The sequence below is a fragment of the Maniola jurtina genome, chromosome 26, assembly GCF_905333055.1.
Source record: "Maniola jurtina chromosome 26, ilManJurt1.1, whole genome shotgun sequence".
Taxonomy (NCBI): Eukaryota; Metazoa; Arthropoda; class Insecta; order Lepidoptera; family Nymphalidae; genus Maniola; species Maniola jurtina.
In genome coordinates, this window is record NC_060054.1 from 1,176,068 (window position 1) to 1,195,012 (window position 18,945).

The 18,945-nt window shown below is 41.6% G+C and overlaps 1 protein-coding gene across 2 annotated transcripts in view; it reads right to left on the reverse strand.

Moving 5' to 3' along the window:
* Positions 1–18,945, reverse strand: part of LOC123878771 (glutamate receptor ionotropic, kainate 2) — a 62,868-nt gene that overhangs the window by 26,056 nt on the left and 17,867 nt on the right. Inside the window, exons 2-3 of one of the 2 annotated variants that reach the window (XM_045926080.1) lie at positions 1,469–1,585; positions 263–424 (exon numbers count right to left, since the gene is read on the reverse strand). In XM_045926080.1, the coding sequence (XP_045782036.1) occupies positions 263–424; positions 1,469–1,541 (235 nt within the window). In that variant the 5' untranslated portion in view covers positions 1,542–1,585. Of the gene's footprint in view, positions 1–262; positions 425–788; positions 907–1,468; positions 1,586–18,945 lie in introns of those variants that run through there. The other variant, XM_045926079.1, reaches the window with a different exon arrangement.

The window sequence follows — 18,945 nt, forward strand, 5'->3', positions numbered from 1 at the left end:
GCGATATTGTCCCAGAATGTGACACCAAAATCTTTAACTAACCTTTCTTAAAGTGTCCCTGGCACTGTATTTCATACAACAGAGTAAGTAGTTTCTGGCATTAAAAATATCTGGCATGTCTGGTAATAAAATGCGTTCCTAGCCTATTTGAACGCCAGTCCCTCACATCTTCGAGGTAAGGAGAAATATCTTTTTCGGATAAAGGTCTAAGATAGAGCGATAATGTCAAATAGGTCCCAGAATACCAAAAACTACAACTAACCTTTCTTATAAGTCCTGAAAGTGTCTCTGGCAGTGGTATACTGTATGTCATACACCAGCGTGGTTTCTGGCAATAAACTGCGTTCCTTGTTGATTCGATACACGGCGTACTTGAACGCTAGCTCTGCGCTGCCTCCGCGGGCTTCTTCTGTGAAGATTGCACCTGGAAAATATTCTAAATATATAAATGGAAAGCTGACTGACTGACTGACTGATCAACGCACAGCTCAAACTACTGGAGGGACCGAGCTGGAATCTGGCATGCAGATAGCTATTATGACGTAGATATCCATTAAGAAAGTATTTTTGAAAATTCAACCCCTAAGGGTGTAAACAGGGGTTTGAAATTTGTGTAGTTCACGCGGATGATTAAGCCAATAACTGAGCTGCCATACCGTAAGGCCCCGTATCTATCAGGGTGGTGATGCGTGGAGATTTAACTGACAGGAAAAAAATTGGCACATATTGCACCATCACCCCACCACCCACCACCACCAGCCTGCACCGCCTGCACACAAACAGCTCACCGATCTTAACGACGGGCGAGAGTGCGGCGACAGCATTCAACACGAGCACGAGCCAGCGCCACTCGCTCCACATATTGCACCATCACCCCACCACCCACCACCACCAGCCGGCCCCGCCTGCACACAAACAGCTCACCGATCTTAACGACGGGCGAGAGTGCGGCGACAGCATTCAACACGAGCACGAGCCAGCGCCACTCGCTCCACATATTGCACCATCACCCCACCACCCACCACCACCAGCCGGCACCGCCTGCACACAAACAGCTCACCGATCTTAACGACGGGCGAGAGTGCGGCGACAGCATTCAACACGAGCACGAGCCAGCGCCACTCGCTCCACATATTGCACCATCACCCCACCACCCACCACCACCAGCCGGCACCGCCTGCACACAAACAGCTCACCGATCTTAACGACGGGCGAGAGTGCGGCGACAGCATTCAACACGAGCACGAGCCAGCGCCACTCGCTCCACATATTGCACCATCACCCCACCACCCACCACCACCAGCCGGCACCGCCTGCACACAAACAGCTCACCGATCTTAACGACGGGCGAGAGTGCGGCGACAGCATTCAACACGAGCACGAGCCAGCGCCACTCGCTCCACATATTGCACCATCACCCCACCACCCACCACCACCAGCCGGCACCGCCTGCACACAAACAGCTCACCGATCTTAACGACGGGCGAGAGTGCGGCGACAGCATTCAACACGAGCACGAGCCAGCGCCACTCGCTCCACATATTGCACCATCACCCCACCACCCACCACCACCAGACGGCACCACCTGTAAATAAACAAATACGTCATAATGTTTTTTTAATAGTGCGATAGAGTTGCGCTTGATAACAATCATGCCTCACAAACAGAAAAGTCCTGAGGTCTAGTTTGGAGCGTGCTGGCCTAGAAGATACCTAGTCACCATCCAACCCTAGAACTTCTCCTTTCAGCAAAGGTTGCCTGGTAGAGATTGCTCCAATCAATAAGGCCGCCTTTGCACACAATTGTTTTTCTGTTTTCTTCTTTCTGTGTTGTGATCCTTTACATCTGTTTTTGTGTGCAGTAAAGTGTTTCTATCTATCTATCTATCTATCTAGTCACTCTTGCCTTGAAAGTACTCAAGTTATACTTGGCAGGAAACCCAGACGCCGGACGAGCATTGCACATCAGCATGTATTTCATTTCGGTGGTACAGCAAAACCTATAGCTAACTATAAGCGTCACTCAGAAAAAGCAGGTATTAATTGGAATATCCTCCCAAAACCAACGTGATGGATACAAATCACGACGCGTAGAGGTTATTCAAGGGTTTAAATCTAAAAAAAAACCGGTCAAGTGCGAGTCAGACTCGCGCACCGAGGGTTCCGTAGTCGGGTATTTTTTCTGACATCATTTTGCACGGTAAATCAAAAACTGTTTTAGAATGTACAGGTAAAGCCCTTTCATATGATACCCCACTTGGTATAGTTATCTTACTATGAAAATTGAAACACATTTTAATTTTTCTTTAATAATGTAACCACAAATTCGCGGTTTTCAGATTTATTCCTGTACTTATGCCTACTTACCTGCCTTTCATGACTCTAGGTCAACGGGAAGTACTCTATAGGTTTTCTTGACAGACACGACGGACGGACGGACAGACAGACAACAAAGTGATCCTATAAGGGTTCCGTTTCTCCTTTTGAGGTACTGAACCTTAAAAAACAAATTTCAAAATAGCACACTGTAGTCCCAAAATAATATAGTGCCTATAGTGCGTTTCATCGGATAGTACCTATGGCGTTATGTTGGCTCCCCTGTCTGTTGGGTGGTCATTGGCACCATATTTGCATATTGGCATGAGAAGACGCAGATTTTGTTTATTTTCATTTGATTTTCATTTCATTCATTCAGGAAAATCAAATGAAAATAAACAAAATCTGCGTCTTCTTATGCAAATATGGTGCCAATGACTTGGACAGACAGGGGAGCCAACATAACGCCATAGGTACTATTCGATGAAACGCACTATACCTAAGGACATTCACCTGAAACTTCAGGATCTACCAATAATTTAAGCCCTATTCCTTTGAAACACTTAATTTAACTTCCCCGTAAGTTTTCCTTTGCCATCTAAGCGCTGGTATTAAAATATTACGAACAAGATAGCCCGTGGTATTAGTACAGGGTAACTTTATTATACTGCGGAATTACTTAGTCAATATCGGAGCAGGGTTCCAAAGTTCGAAGGAAAATTTCTTTCAAGTTTCAACATGAAATTGTAATACTGTGATGGCTCTTGCTTTTTAAAGAATTAAAGGAAAATTATTGGAAGGAAATGGATCCGAGACATCATCGCTAACTGTGGGCCTCATAATTAAATAACACTAATATTATAAAGGCGAAAGTTTGTATGTGTGTGTTTGTGTGTGTGTATGTTTGTTACTCCTTCACGCAAAAACCACTGGACGGATTTGGCTGAAATTCGAAATGGAGATAGATAATATCCTGGATTAGGACATAGGCTACTTTTTATCCCGGAAAAATAAAGAGTTCTCCCGGGATTTCGAAAAATCTAAATCCACGCGGACGAAGTCGCGGGCGTCAGCTAGTACATTTTATCTCGGAAAATCAAAGATTTCCCACGTGATTTAAAAAAATCAAATCCACGCGGACGAAGTCGTGGGCATCAGCTAGTTCAAATATACCTACTGTTCCAAGTGCTTTGAATCGTTACAACAGGTTCGGAATGCCGTTCCTACCAAGAGAAACCAGCAAGAAGCTCGACGGTTGCTCTTTTCAAATGGTTAATATTGCAAACTATGAGCTTTACTAGGGGATGCCCGCGGCTTCGCCCGCGTGGATTTCGATTTTTTTAGATCCCATGGGAACTCTTTGATTTTCCGGGATAAAAAGTAGCCTATGTCCTTCCCCGGAATGTATTCCAAGTCTGTACCCATTAAAATCGGTTCAGCGGTTGGGCCGTGAAAACGTAGCAGACAGACAGACAGACACACTTTCGCATTTATAATACTAGTATGGATAAGAGAGCTTGGAGTCACTCAGCGAGCGATGGAGAGAGCTATGCTTGGGGTTTCTCTACGTGACCAAATCAGAAACGAGGAGATTCTTCTTAGGAGAACCAGAGTAAGCGACGTAGTTCAACAAGCTGCTAAGGGATTTGCGTAATTTTTATTTTAATCGATAAAGGAACTTTGCGACATCCATACTAATATTATAAATGCGAAAGTGTGTCTGTCTGTCTGCTGCCTTTTCACGGCCCAACAGTTTAACCGATTCTGACGAAATCTGGTACATGGTTAGCTTATATCCCGGGGACGGACATAGGCTACTTTCTATCCCGGAAAATCAAAGAGTTCCCGCGGGATTCCTAAAGACCCATCCACTTAACCGATTTGTATGAAATTTGGTACCTAGGTAGCTTACGTCCCTGTTACCAACATAGGCAACTTTTTAACCCCGGAAAATCAAACAGTTCCCACGGGATCTATAAAAACCTAAATCCACGCGGACGAAGCCGCGGGCATCCTCTAGTTGTTCCATAAAAATTTTAATTCCAACTCCTCAATCCTGACGCTGCAAGAGACCTGCACACCAAAGCTGATGGGATTTAGAAACTGTCGGTTATAAACTGACATTGAATGCATATATCTATACCAAGTAAACACTTCGTCTTTGATCTCAAGGACCCAACTCCTCAACCCTGATGCTGTAAGGAATTGCATTCTAAATCCTGGTGATCCCAAGGGTTTTTCAAAGTATCATCCGTTTAAATGTTTTAACGTGGTACAGAAACAAGTTGCATCCCAGGGATGTGCTAGTACGGAGGCTACTTTTGTCCTGGGAAATGAAAAGTTCCCACGGGATATTTAAACACCTAAATCCACGCGGACGAAGTCGCGGGCATCCTCTAGTAGTAATTAAAACCCATTCATGAAATGCGAAAGTTGAATAAAGTTTCACAGCACTGCATAATAATTTCTACATATTAATATTTATGATGTCACTAATGGGTGTGAATATTTGTCCATGTACTTATGACTAGGGTGACCAACTGTGAGAAAATTCAGGACGTCCTGTTCTGACTATATACCTTACTAGCGACCCGCCCCGGCTTCGCACGGGTGGACATTTATTTTTTCTATTTTCCGGGATAAAATATAGCCTATACGGATTCGGAAGAATCCCTCTAAGTAATGGTAAATGAAATTTTGAAATCGGTCCAGTAGTTTTTGAGCCTATTCAATACAAACATACAAAAATACAAAGGTTTCCTCTTTATAATATTATAGTATAGTATGGCAAGCCTGGCGTGCTTGATTTTTTTTAAAGAGTATTAGCCATGGTAATCATTACTAATACTCCCTTTTCCCCTCCAATTAAGTGTAAAGCTTGTGCCAGGAGTGGGTACGACAATAGTGCAACGGGCGGGGTTTGAACCGCTGACCTTTCGGAATTCAGTCCGCTCCTCAACCGTTGAGCTATCGAGGATTACGTGGATTGCTGGAATGATTAGCTGGAAGAAATCTCTGTTTAGAGATTAGCATTACCGATGTACTTCGCTTAATCCATACTAATCACACTAATATTATAAAGGCGAAAGTTTGTATGTGTGTGTGTGTGTGTGTGTGTGTGTGTGTGTGTGTGTGTATGTTTGTTACTCCTTCACGCAAAAACTACTGGACGGATTTGGCTGAAATTTGGAATGGAGATAGATAATATCCTGGATTAGCACATAGGGTACTTTTTATCCCGGAAAATCAAAGAGTTCCCACGGGATTTCTAAAAACCTAAATCCACGCGGGCGAAGCTGCGGGCGTCAGCTAGTTTACTATAACTTTGTATTTACAATTTTGGTACATGAAAAATAAATATATATATATATATATAGATATATACGTGATCCGGAATATAAATAAAATAAAACAAGTGTAAATTAAAAATTCATAACACCCCCCGACAAGTGAAGGTTACAGTAACTAGAAAAGAGCTGATAACTTTCAAACGGCTGAACCGATTTTCTTGGATCATAGCTAAGAACACTCTCGTTTAAGCCACATTTCAAACAAAAAAAAACTAAATTAATATCGGTTCATTAGTTTAGGACCTACGATGTCACAGACAGATACACAGATACACATGTCAAACTTAACACCCCTCTTTTTGGGTTGGGGGTTAACAAACAAGTTGCCTTTTATTTCAGGCATAAAATCCACAATTCTATGTAGGTACGGAAATAAACACTTAACCTATGTTACTACTTAAATACTGAGCAGTTGACTTAAACTTAGCTTAACAATAATTTTACTAATCCTATTTACAACGCCGTACGCAGTTCAATAAGTTCTGCCTGGAAGAGATCGCTGAAGTGATAAGGTCGCCCTTTGTTTTTAAGTGTGTCCTATATTTTATTATTTTTAACCGACTTCAAAAAAGACGGAGGTTCTCAATTCGTCAGAATCTTTTTTTTTATGTATGTTCCCCGATTACTCGAAAACGCCTGGACGAATTTAGAATTTTCTATTTGTTTGAAAGGGTGTGGTTGATGGTTCCATATAAATTTGGTGAAGAACTGATAACTATCTTTGGAGACGGAGAGCAAAACTCCTCAATGGATAAGAGTAAATTGCTCGCGATCAGTGTAATAGCTTATTAAACAATAGGTTTTTAATTGGGCATAGCATATTTTAACACAGTGGGGCCACTAAAAATAGTGAAATAAAAAAATCATAAGAAAATCGATGCTCTTTGGGTTGCTAAAATTGCCTTTTCGAGTTTTGTGTCCTGACTCGGATATCTTTGCCACTGAGCGAGGGTGGACATTATGTATAGTTTTTATCCCGGAAAGTCAAAAAGATTCCACGGGATTTTCAAAAACCTAAATCCACGCGGATGAAGGCGCTTGCTGGTTACCTACTACTGGTTATTAATATTTATGACATCAATGATAATGGGTGCGAATTTTTGCCATCCTCGAGTAGTTATGGGGAACTATGGTGACCGCACTTGTGATCCCATTTCTAGGATATTAATGGAATTACTCTTGGAAAGCTCACACATTGAGGTATTTTATTATTGAAGGGGCATGGGTGTGACGAGGGTGACCAACTACCTCGAAAATTCACTACCCATAATAATTATAAATGCGAAATTGTGTCTTTTGCTTTATTCTTTAAGACCTGGGGAGTGACACAGGGTACTTTTTATCCCGGAAAATAGAAGAGTGCCTACAGGATTTTTAAAACCTAATTCCACTCGGACGAAGTCGGCGGCACCAGTTAGTTACTAGCTGTTCAATGATAATGGGTGCGAATATTTGCCATCCTCGAGTAGTTATGGGACGCTCGTGTACTTATAACTATGATGACAACTTGTGATCCCGTTGCTAGGATATTACTGAAATTTCTCTTGGAAAGCTCATACATTGAGGTATTATACTATTAAAGGGGCATGGGTGTGAGTTTTGACTATGGTGACCAACTGCCTTGAAAATTTACTACCCATAATCTGACTAGCTTCACTAGTCAGATTTGTTTCGTTTTTGTTTTTGTTTTTGCTTTAATATTTATGTAATTTACCTATTTTCTGTTCTTTTTCTACGTACCTTTTTATACCCGGCTATTGTGTGTTAACCCGGTTTTAATGTGTGTGAACTTTTCGTTGGAGACTGTTGTGGTGTGTGTGCTTTGTATTTGTGTTACCTATTGTTTATTTTTGGGGGGTAAGGGGGTGCACTAACATCTTAGCACCCCAACTGTCAACCTCACCTGCACGTGGTGCCCCCTGCGAATCAGCAAACGAGGCAATGACGACCGAAGAATGGCGGGATAACCATTCCAAATTGCTGGGCTCTAAATAGCACAGACCAGTGACGGGCAGCAGCGTCACTGGTGCGAAGTAGCCTACAGCCCTGCGCTGACCAACCCGCCTGCCCAGCGTGGTCAGTATGGGCATCACTTTCAATGAGCAGCGCCAACAGACAAAGGCCCCCAGTTCCCGGCAGCCCTGCTATTCCCGACTACGGTAGCGGTCGCGGTCACGGCAGGGCAGGGGGTGCTAAGAATCACCGGGCTACGGATGGCTACCATACCAAACGACTCTATTTGGCAACGTACAACACCAGGACACTGAGATCGGATGAAAGCCTAGCCGAACTTGAGGTAGAGTTGGACAAAATCAAGTGGCATGTTCTAGGATTGTCAGAAGTCCGTAGAGAGGGCGAGGATACTCTGACACTAGAATCGGGTCACGTACTCTACTATCGAGAAGGTGAGCAGACATCCCAAGGCGGAGTGGGGTTACTGATCAACAAAGTCCTCGCAAATAACATCGTGGAGATCAGTAGTGTGTCGACGAGGGTAGCATATGTTATACTCAAATTAAACCACAGGTATTCCCTCAAAATAGTGCAGGTCTATGCGCCCACGTCGACATACTCTGATGAAGAAGTAGAGGCCGTATACGAAGACATCGTGGAGGCTATGGATAAGACTACCAGATCCTACTTCACGGTTGTTATGGGGGACTTCAACGCAAAGGTGGGAGTACAAGAATGCAACGAATCGAGGATCGGACCTTATGGAGTTGGTGACAGGAACCACAGGGGGCAAATGCTGGTCAACTTTCTAGAAAGGAAGGGTATGTTCTTAATGAACTCATTTTTCAAGAAAAGTGCCCATAGGAAGTGGACTTGGCAGAGCCCCGATAACATGACCAAAAACGAGATTGACTTCATCATGACGGATCGTAGGGATATATTCAGAGATGTCTCCGTGATCAATAGATTTAATACTGGAAGTGATCACCGACTCGTAAGAGGCTCTCTGAATATAGACCTTCAGCTCCAGAGACGACGTTTGATGGGGTCAACTCTTCGCCCGAGACCACGCCAACCCATAGTTGCAACAGAAAAGTTCCAATTAGAACTTAGGAACCGATTCGAATTGCTGGAAACCACCGACGAGGTTGATCAGAAATATGGTGATCTTGTGGATGTCGTTCGGGAAGTGGGTGGTAAATTTTGCCGAAAAGAAGGCAAAACCTTTTCATCCAAGATCTCTAGCGAGACCCTGGATTTGATGCAGCAAAGACGGGAAATGTCCTCAACTTCGTCAGAGAGGCGGTCTCTAAACAAGCTCATTAAAAAGCGAATACGTTTCGATATGCGTGCTGCCAACACTCGCAATATAAAAGATGCGATTGAACGTAATAAGGGGGCTAAAGTATTCGCTAAGAGTCTTGGGAGGAGCCATTTAACGAAGTTGAGAACATCGGATGGCCGAACTGTTGCTTCGAAACCAGAGGTGTTAGCGGAGATCGAGCAGTTTTACGGGCAGCTTTACTCTGCCCATGCTTCGAAACCTGCACCCACCCAAACCACGAACGACCAACGTGCAAGACTTGTGCGCCACTATACAGATGACCTCCCGGATATCGACGTAGGTGAGATTAGTATAGCCCTCGGACAGCTGAAGAATAATAAAGCCCCAGGTGATGACGGTATTACAGCGGAGCTCCTGCGCGCAGGAGGAAAGCCAATTCTTAACAAGCTTAAAGACCTCTTTAATACCGTCATCAAAACTGGCACAACACCGGAAAAATGGAGTAGAAGTGTCACCGTACTCTTTTTCAAAAAAGGAGATAAGAGTCTACTTAAGAACTACAGACCAATCTCACTTCTAAGCCATATTTACAAGCTGTTCTCGCGGGTTATTACGAATCGTCTCGCCCGAAGACTTGACGAATTTCAGCCTCCGGAGCAGGCTGGGTTTCGGAAAGGCTACAGTACCGTAGACCACATCCACACGTTACGGCAGATTATGCAGAAGACTCAGGAGTATAATCTGCCACTCTGTCTAGCGTTTGTGGACTACGAGAAAGCCTTCGATTCCATCGAGACCTGGGCTGTTCTGGATTCATTACAGCGATGCCAAGTCGACTGGCATTATATCCAAGTGTTGAGATGTTTGTATGACTCCGCCACCATGGCCGTCCAAGTTCAAGACCAACAAACGAATCCGATCCCTATACGGAGAGGTGTGAGGCAAGGAGATGTAATATCTCCCAAACTTTTCACCTGTGCTTTAGAAGACGTGTTTAAGGTATTGGACTGGAATGGTCGAGGCATAAACGTAAATGGCGAAAATATCTCACACTTGCGATTTGCGGATGACATAGTCATACTGGCTGAATCGCTGCAACACCTTGAGGAAATGCTGATCGAGCTTAGCTGTTCTTCCAGACGAGTAGGTCTTGAGATGAATATAGACAAAACGAAAGTCATGTTTAACGAACACGTTACCTCAAGACCCGTCACCGTCGGCAATGTCAGCATCGAAGTTGTTCAGGAATATAACTACCTCGGCCAGATTATAAAATTCGGTAGAAACAACTTCGACAAGGAGGCTGACAGAAGAATCCAGCTGGGCTGGGCAGCATTTTCAAAGCTACGTCAGGTCTTCGAATCGTCGATACCGCAAAGCCTTAAGACTAAGGTCTTTAATGAGTGTGTCCTACCTGTGATGACGTATGGAGCTGAAACGTGGACACTGACAGTTGGCCTCGTCCACAAACTAAAAGTCGCTCAGCGCGCTATGGAGCGAGCTATGTTGGGTATTACTCTCAGGGATAAAATCCGGAACGAGGAAATTCGCAGGAGAACAAAAGCGACCGACATAGCTCAAAGGATTAGCAAGCTGAAGTGGCAATGGGCAGGCCATGTCTGTCGCAGAACCGACGGCCGTTGGGGCAGACGTGTTCTGGAGTGGAGACCGCGTACCGGTAAGCGCAGTGTAGGACGACCTCCTGCCCGCTGGACCGATGACCTGAAGAAGGTGGCGGGGAGCGGGTGGATGAGGAAGGCGGAGGACCGTGTTTGGTGGCGCGCTCTTGGAAAGGCCTATGTCCAGCAGTGGACGCTTACAGGCTGATGGATGGATGGATTGTTTATTTTTAATACTGTGTGTCTCCATAAAAATTCTTTGGGTACATAATTACTTATTTTGGGTACATTATTATTATAGACTAGCTGATGCCCGCGACTTCGTTCTCGTGGATATAGGTTTTTAAAAATCCCGTGCGAACTCATTGCTTTTCCTGGATAAAAAATAGCTTGAAAGCTTAGTCGGTGCTTTTACGCAACAACTTTGTCACGAAGTTAACGAAAATATACCTGATAATAATATTATGTACCTACTGCTAGTGAGATCGCTTATTAGATCCCTGTCCACTTTTATCTCTTTCTTTATTGTATAGAAACAGGTGTTTTGATTCTTTGTATCTCTTGCTTTTACTTTTGTTGATTTCTAGTAAGTACAAATGAATGCTGGACCGATGACCTGAAGAAGGTACCGGGGAGCGGGTGGATGAGGAAGGCGGAGGACCGTGTTTGGTGCCGCGCTCTTTGAAAGGCCTATGTCCAGCAGTGGACGCTTACAGGCTGATGGATTGGATTGGACAAATTAATGAAAAATATACAAAAATCCTAGAAAAAACATCTTACTTGGTCAACCTACTAAAGACCCCGAAATTATGTGATGTTCGGGCACCAATATCGCACGCAGAAGTATGCACTTCATTATTTTACCTACTTTTCGGAGAGAGTATTATGGGAATATGGGATCTTAGACCGTACTTAGCGTTCCTTACATGCCTCTGAGAACACGTTAATAATAATAACTGGTCAAGAGCCAAGGTTATAGCCTCGATAGCTCAACAGTTAAAAGCTGAAATCCAAAAGATTGTCGGTTCAAACCCCACCCGTTGCACTATTGTCGTATTTACTCCTCATACAAGCTTAACGCGTAATTGGAAGGGATTGGAATATTAGTCAGCAATAATCTTGGCTAATATTCTTTAAAAAACTGGCCAAGTGCGAGTCAGACTCGCGCACTGAGGGTTCCGTACTCGGGTATTATTTCCAACATTTTGCACGATAAATCAAAAACTATTATGCATAAAAATAAATAAAAATCTGTTTTAGAATGTACAGGTAAAGAAAGCCCTTTCATATGATACCCCACTTAGTATAGTTATCCTACTTTGAAAATTAAACAATTTTTTTTTTTAATGCTGTACTTAACCACAAATTCGCGGTTTTAAGGTTTATTTCTGTACTTGTGCTATAAGGCCTACCTACCTACCAAATTTCATGATTCTAGGTCAACCGGAAGTCCCTATAGGTTTTTTGACAGACACGACAAACAGACAGACAGACAACAAAGTGATCCTATAAGGGTTCCGTTTTTCCTTTTGAGGTACGGAACCCTAAAAAAACTGGTCAAGTGCGGATCGAAATACGCAGGGTTCCGTAGTCATGCTAATCGCTAAAAACTTTGACAGGCAATATTTCAACGATAGATTTTTTTTTTTCAAAAATTGTCTAAAAATCTTCACCATCATCATGATAAACCCATCGCTGGCTCTCTATGGACAGATAGACAGACAAACAACCAAGTGCTGTTAAACCTACCTACCTGCCAAATTTCATGATTCTAGATCAATGGGAAGTACCCTATAGGTTTTCTTGACAGACATGACGCACGGACAGAAGGACGGACAGACAGACAGACTGACAGACAGACAACAAAGTGATGCTATAAGGGTTCCTTTTTCCTTTTGAAGTACGGAACCCCAAAAAGAAGTTCTTACCTACACTTCAATTAATGAGAACGTACTCAGTTTATGAAGTCGGCTAAAATAATACAATCACATTTTTCCTTGCATTTTTGTTTCTTGCATAATATCTACATTTTGTGACAACGCCACCATTAAGAGGTGTCTCTCCGTCACTCGCTTCATACAAACGTAGTTCCAATTTAATTTGAATATTAAGCAACCAAAGTCCATGAAATTTTGCAGACATATTCTAGAAACTAGAATCTATGTCTGTGGATTTGCAGATTCGGTTTTAAAGTTACGCGGTCTTACAAATTCACATACAAATCTTTGAGCCCCTGTAATTTTAAAACTACATATTTTTAGAAAAATCTAAAACACCACAGGCACAGATATTATTTTCTAGAATATGTCTGCAAAATCTCATGGACTTTGGTTGCTTGATATTCAAATGAAATTGGAACTACGATTGTATGGAGCAAGTGACGGAGAGAGCCCTGTTAAATCAAGACAGCTCCAAAGGCCTCCAAAGTATACGAATTTACATTTTGACGAATCGAAAGCTGTTGCGACAAACAAATTTGAACTTTTATCTCCAAAAAATAAAGCTTAAATTTGAATTTACGAGTGTTGGTTGTTCTTGGAAGCTTTATTATGTATGCTATTTGTTTGAGTGTCTTTGTTTTTGTGTTTTTGCTGTCCGTATAACTGTATATTTTTAAGTTTTTTAAAGTTACGGGTACACTGAAATGTTTTGTATAATGGTTCTACTTTTTCTTCATGCTACTATGCCATAGCAGTAGAAACCGGGAAGGGCGAAGCGGACTGGCACACGAAGGATTCCGTACATACCATTGTACAATAAATATATATTTTTTTAATTAATACGGCAGCCATTTTGAATTTTTCATTATTTGTTGTTATAGAGGCGATAAAAATACACACTGTGCAAAATTTTAACTCTACCTATTACGGTTCATGAGATTACAGCCTGCTGACAGACAGACAGACAGACGAGTAATAGGGTCCCGTCTCTAAAGATGTATAACAAAATATCTATTGAAAGATTCTTTAAGCTGCTTTTTAACCCCCGACCCAAAAAGAGGGGTGTTATAAGTTTGACGTGTGTATCTGTGTATCTGTGTGTCTGTGTATCTGTGTATCTGTGTATCTGTCTGTGGCATCGTAGCGCCTAAACGAATGAACCGATTTTAATGTACTTTTTTTTGTTTGAATGGTGGCTTGATTGAGAGTGTTCTTAGCTATAATCCAAAAAAATTGGTTCAGACGTTTAAGAGTTATCAGCTCTTTTCTAGTTTTCTTGTAGAAAAGAAGGTTAGATAACCGTTAGGTTCATAATATTATGTCAATTGACAAATGTCAAGCTGTCAAGATGGACGTTGCCTTGATACATAATTATTTATTTGAAAATGATGTTTTGGAAAACTCAGATACTTTGTCGGGGGTGTTATAAATTTTTAATTTACACTTGTTACTGAGGCAGTTTCACACACTCATTTGTGGTGTAAAGGCAGCCTTATGCTCGCTTTTGTTTGACTCCCCTTTGTTTTGTCTTCTGATGTCAGTATAACGTGATGTTAAGGAGCGTATACACTGTCAGAATGTACCGTTTTTGTCGTGTCTGACAACGCGACGCGGATGTGTGAAATATTGCGTGTAGCTACTAGCTGATGCCCGCGACTTTTTTCGCGTGGATATAGGTTTTAAAAAAATCCCGTGGGAACTCATTAATCTTCCGGGATAAAAAGTTTGGTGGTTTGTTTGAAAAATGTCTTTATTATCAAATATTAAATATATACACAGTTTATGTCCCGGTAACACAGGATAAACACAAAATAATAAATCTAACACAGTTTTGCAGGCTATACACGCCCCTTTCAAACTTACCAATATCATAGTTAACACTCCTTTCACATCATAAACACATCACAATAGGTTAAAAAACTAAATATGCAAACCTTAGTACACGGTTAACACTTCTACACATATATATACAGGTTTTTTAAAATTCCCGTGGGAACTCTTTGATTTTTCGGGATAAAAAGTAGCTTATGTGTTAATCCAGGGTATAATCTATCTCCATTCTCTTCAGCCAAATCCATCCAGTAGTTTTTGCGTGAAAGAGTAACAAACATATAGATATACACACATGCACACATACACACAAACTTTCGCCTTTATAATATTAGTGTGATTAAAAGTTTTGATTGCTTTGAAAAATGATGCCAGCGACTTTCGTTTTTTTAATAATCCCGTGGGGATTCTTTGGTTTTCCGGGATAAAAAGTAGCCTATATCCGTCACCGGGATGCAAGCTTTGCATATTTTTAACCCCTGACCCAAAAAGAGGGGTGTTATAAGTTTGACGTGTGCATTTGTGTATCTGTCTGTGGCACCGTAGCTCCTAAACTAATGAACCGATTTTTATTTAGTTTTTTTTGTTTGAAATGTGGCTTGATCGAGAGTGTTCTTAGCTTACTTAATCCAAGAAAATCAGTTCAGCCGTTTGAAAGTTATCAGCTCTTTTCTAGTTACTGTAACCTTCACTTGTCGGGGGTGTAATAAATTTTTAATTTACACTTGTATTAAATATTCATATATCTTAAAGCTTCAAAAAAAATTCAACGTTTGCTAAATGGACGGCATCATAAAATCATGTGATGTACAAGGGCTCTTATATTTTTAAAACCTGTCAACATAAAGTGCAGTGCTGTTAGTTTTTCACTCGTTTTCACTTTCCCCTCAACGGAAGTGCACTTTTTGTGAAGGATGTCACTTCGTGGCATCCTTTTGACATTCGAAACAAATGCGGTGGCTCTTTGAAAAAATGGTGTAGTATTTATATATGAAAGGTTAGATACAGTAACGAATCAAAGTAACCGACATAAGTGGCAATGGGCAGGGTACATATATGTAGTTCGAAAAACCGGCAAAGTGCGAGTCGAGTCGTGGGGCGCCAGCCAGGTAACCTCCCAGTGTGCCTGGATGCTGCTGGTCCCTTTTGGATGCGTCCGAGGGGAAGAGCAGTGTTCGGGCCGGTGCGCCCCGGTAACATGGCTAATAATTTCTCTTCGGAGATATTGTTGGCTATGGCTAATGACCTGGCAGGGGGGGAGGTTTCTCCGCGTGTCCCTCTGACTAGCAGAGGGCACAGTGGACGAAGCGTAGGATGGGACGCGGGCGACGTGCGCGTCCCAGGGTCGGGGGACGCACTTTGTCGGTGCGTCCCGGAGGTGCGGTGGTGGGGACCGAGCAGGTCCCCGGTGGAGGGTCTGCCTTGGCAGACGTCGCTGGCTGGGTCGCGGTTGTTTGCTTCGGCGTTCCCGTGACCCAGTCGCCAGGCGACGCGCAGTAGCGCCGCTGGGGTTTAGTGGGTATTCCGGTCGCCTCTCGGCCGGCGAGTCCCACATACCCTCCCTCAGCTGGCTAGCTGCCTCACGGCTGGCTGGCTAGCTTCCGGGGGGATGCATAAATGCATTCCCCAGCGTCAACAAAAAAAAAAAAAAGACAGACGAGTCGTATTTTTCCGACATTTTGCACGATTAATCAAATTATTATCGAGATGGCACCGGTAATGGACAAGGCACCAGTGATGGATAAAAACAAATAAAAATCTGTTAGAATGTACAATAAAGCCTTTTCATATGATACCCAACTTGGTATATTAATCTTACTTAGAAAGTTCAAAATTTGTTCATGTACACATTTTAATTTTTCTGATGTTACCACAAATTCACGGTTTTTGAATTTTTTTCTTTATTTGTGCTATAAGACCTATCTACCTTCCAAACATGATTCTAGACCAACGGGAAGTAGCCTATAGGATTCCTTGACAGACACGACAGACGACAGACAGACAGACAACGAAGTGATCCTATAAGGGTTCCTTTTTTCCCTTTGAGGTACGGAACCCTAAAAAGAACGACAGCTGTGTTTATTACGGGCTCTTCTCAGTAGAATATCCTTTCCGAACTGTTGGTAGTCTTGACATACCATAAGTGGCACATGCTGCCCTACAAAGAGCTCTCTCCGTCACTTGTTCCATACAATCGTAGTTCCAATTTCATTTGAATACTAAGCAACCAAAGTCCATGAAATTTTGCAGACATATTCTAGAAACTAATATCTATGTCTGTGGTTTTCCAGATTTCTGTTAAAATATTCGGTTTCAAAGTTACGCGGTCTTAAAAATTTACATACAAATCTTTGAGCCCCTGTAATTTTAAAACTATATATTTTTAGAAAAATCTAAAACACCACAGACACAGATATTACTTTCTGGAATATGTCTGCAAAATTTCATGGACTTTGGTTGCTTAATATTCAAATGAAATTGGACTACGATTGTATGAAACGAGTGACGGAGAGAGCCCTGTTAATTCATCGAAGCCTACAAGAAATATTACAAATTCATTACATTTCAAATACATATACCTATTCCAAGTAAGCGTTCCAAATTCAAAAATTCACATCCGAATTCCGAAGTCAGCCGCCCGTTGGGTGCAAAGTTCGCACATAAATTAATTTCGCGGCCACCAAGCGCGCTCTGTCGAATACTTCAATAAAAACTTTGCCAATTCCAATTTGCTTGATTAACTTACCTACATGCTTTCAATTAAGAGGGGTCTCTCCGTCACTCGCTCCATACAAACGTAGTTCGTCTCTCATTGGAATACCCAATCGTACTCAATGGAATTTTGTAGAAATGTTCCGGGAACTAATATCTATGCCTGTAGTTTTCCAGATTTCTGTTAAAATATTCGGTTTCAAAGTTACGCGGTCTTAAAAATTCACATACAAATCTTTGAGCCCCTGTAATTTTTAAACTACTTACATATTTTTAGAAAAATCTAAAACACCACAGGCACAGATATTAGTTTCTAGAATATGTCTACAAAATTTCATGGGCTTTGGTCGCTTAAAATTCAAATGAAATTGGGACTACGATTGTATGGAGTAAGTGACGGAGAGAGCCCTATTAATAATATACCTACATTTTTACTCTTCCCAGTATCGCAGAATTGGCAAAAAATAAAAAATAAACATTGAAGTAAAGCTTTAAATAAATAAATATCCTTTATTCAGCCAAAAATTGACCGATAAAAATAAATAATATCATAACGACTATAAAACGCCTTAGCATTTTATTAATCGAATGCGACAATAAAAATAAACGTTACAAATAAATGCCTAGCGTTTCCGATCGAAAATAATCTCACGATTTTTGTAGAATCTTTTCTATCGAAAAATTGTTTCCAATCATGTTTCTATTTCTCGTCGAAATTAAAGACTGACAAATGTAAATTAACACCCCCGCCAAGTGAAGGTTACAGTAACTAGAAAAAAGCTGATAACTTTCAAACGGCTGAACCGATTTTCTTGAATTATAGCTAAGGACACTCTCGATCAAGCCACCTTTCAAACAAAAAAAACTAAATTAAAATCGGTTCATTAGTTTAGGAGCTACGATGCCACAGACAGATACACAGATATACAGATACACACGTCAAACTTATAACACCCCTCTTTTTGGGTTGGGGGTTAAAAATGTATAAAAGCCCTTAAATTAATGAAGAAAAAAAAAATGCCAAGCGTTTCCGATTGAAAATAAAAATCCGTGATTTTTGTAGATTCTTTTCTATTGAAAAATTGTTTCCACTCATGTTTCTATTTCTCGTCGAAATTAAAGGCTGAAAAATATTAGGCCTAGGGTGTTCTGTGGCCAGGTGCCCAGACCCGAGAGTAATACCTATGGCGGCACGCCTCTACGACGGCCTTTGCATTACTCTCTTATAAGAGAGAGGGAGATGTGTTTACGCGTTAGAAAGAGTGGCATATATAAATTTTTCGGCCGCAGTACTATGCGAGCTGAATTTATTACACCTTATAGCACCATAACAAGAGTCGCTATTTAGATATTTTAACGTCCTTGCGGATTTTAGGGTCCGTACGTTTAGGATCACTTTCTGTCTGTCGCTCTGTCCGTCCGTCCGTCCGTCGTGTCTGTCAAGAAAACCTATAGGGTACTTCCCGTTGACCGAGAATCATGAGGCAGGTAAGTAGGTCTTAAAGCACAACTAAAGGAATAAATCCGAAAACTGTGAATTTGTGTTTACAACATTTAAAAAGAGATTAAGATAACTACACCAAGTAGGGTGTCATATGAAAGGGCTTTGCATGTATATTCTAAAACAGATTTTTATTTATTTTTATGCATAATAGTTTTTGATTTATCGTGCAAAATGTCGGAAAAATTACCCGAATACGGAACCCTCGGTGCGCGAGTCTGACTCGCACTTGGCCAGCTTTTTTTTTATGGATACAGCCGTTCAATGTGAACGAGCATTAGGTACCTATAATGGTACTAAAGATAAACCTAAGTTTTACCTCCTTAGCAATTAAATCGGTGATCCTACAAGACTTGTGCTGACTAAAGTACTTAGAGTTTAAAACCTATTTAGATAAGACCATGCGATGGTTAAATAATGTTCTCTGTAAAGAGCCATTC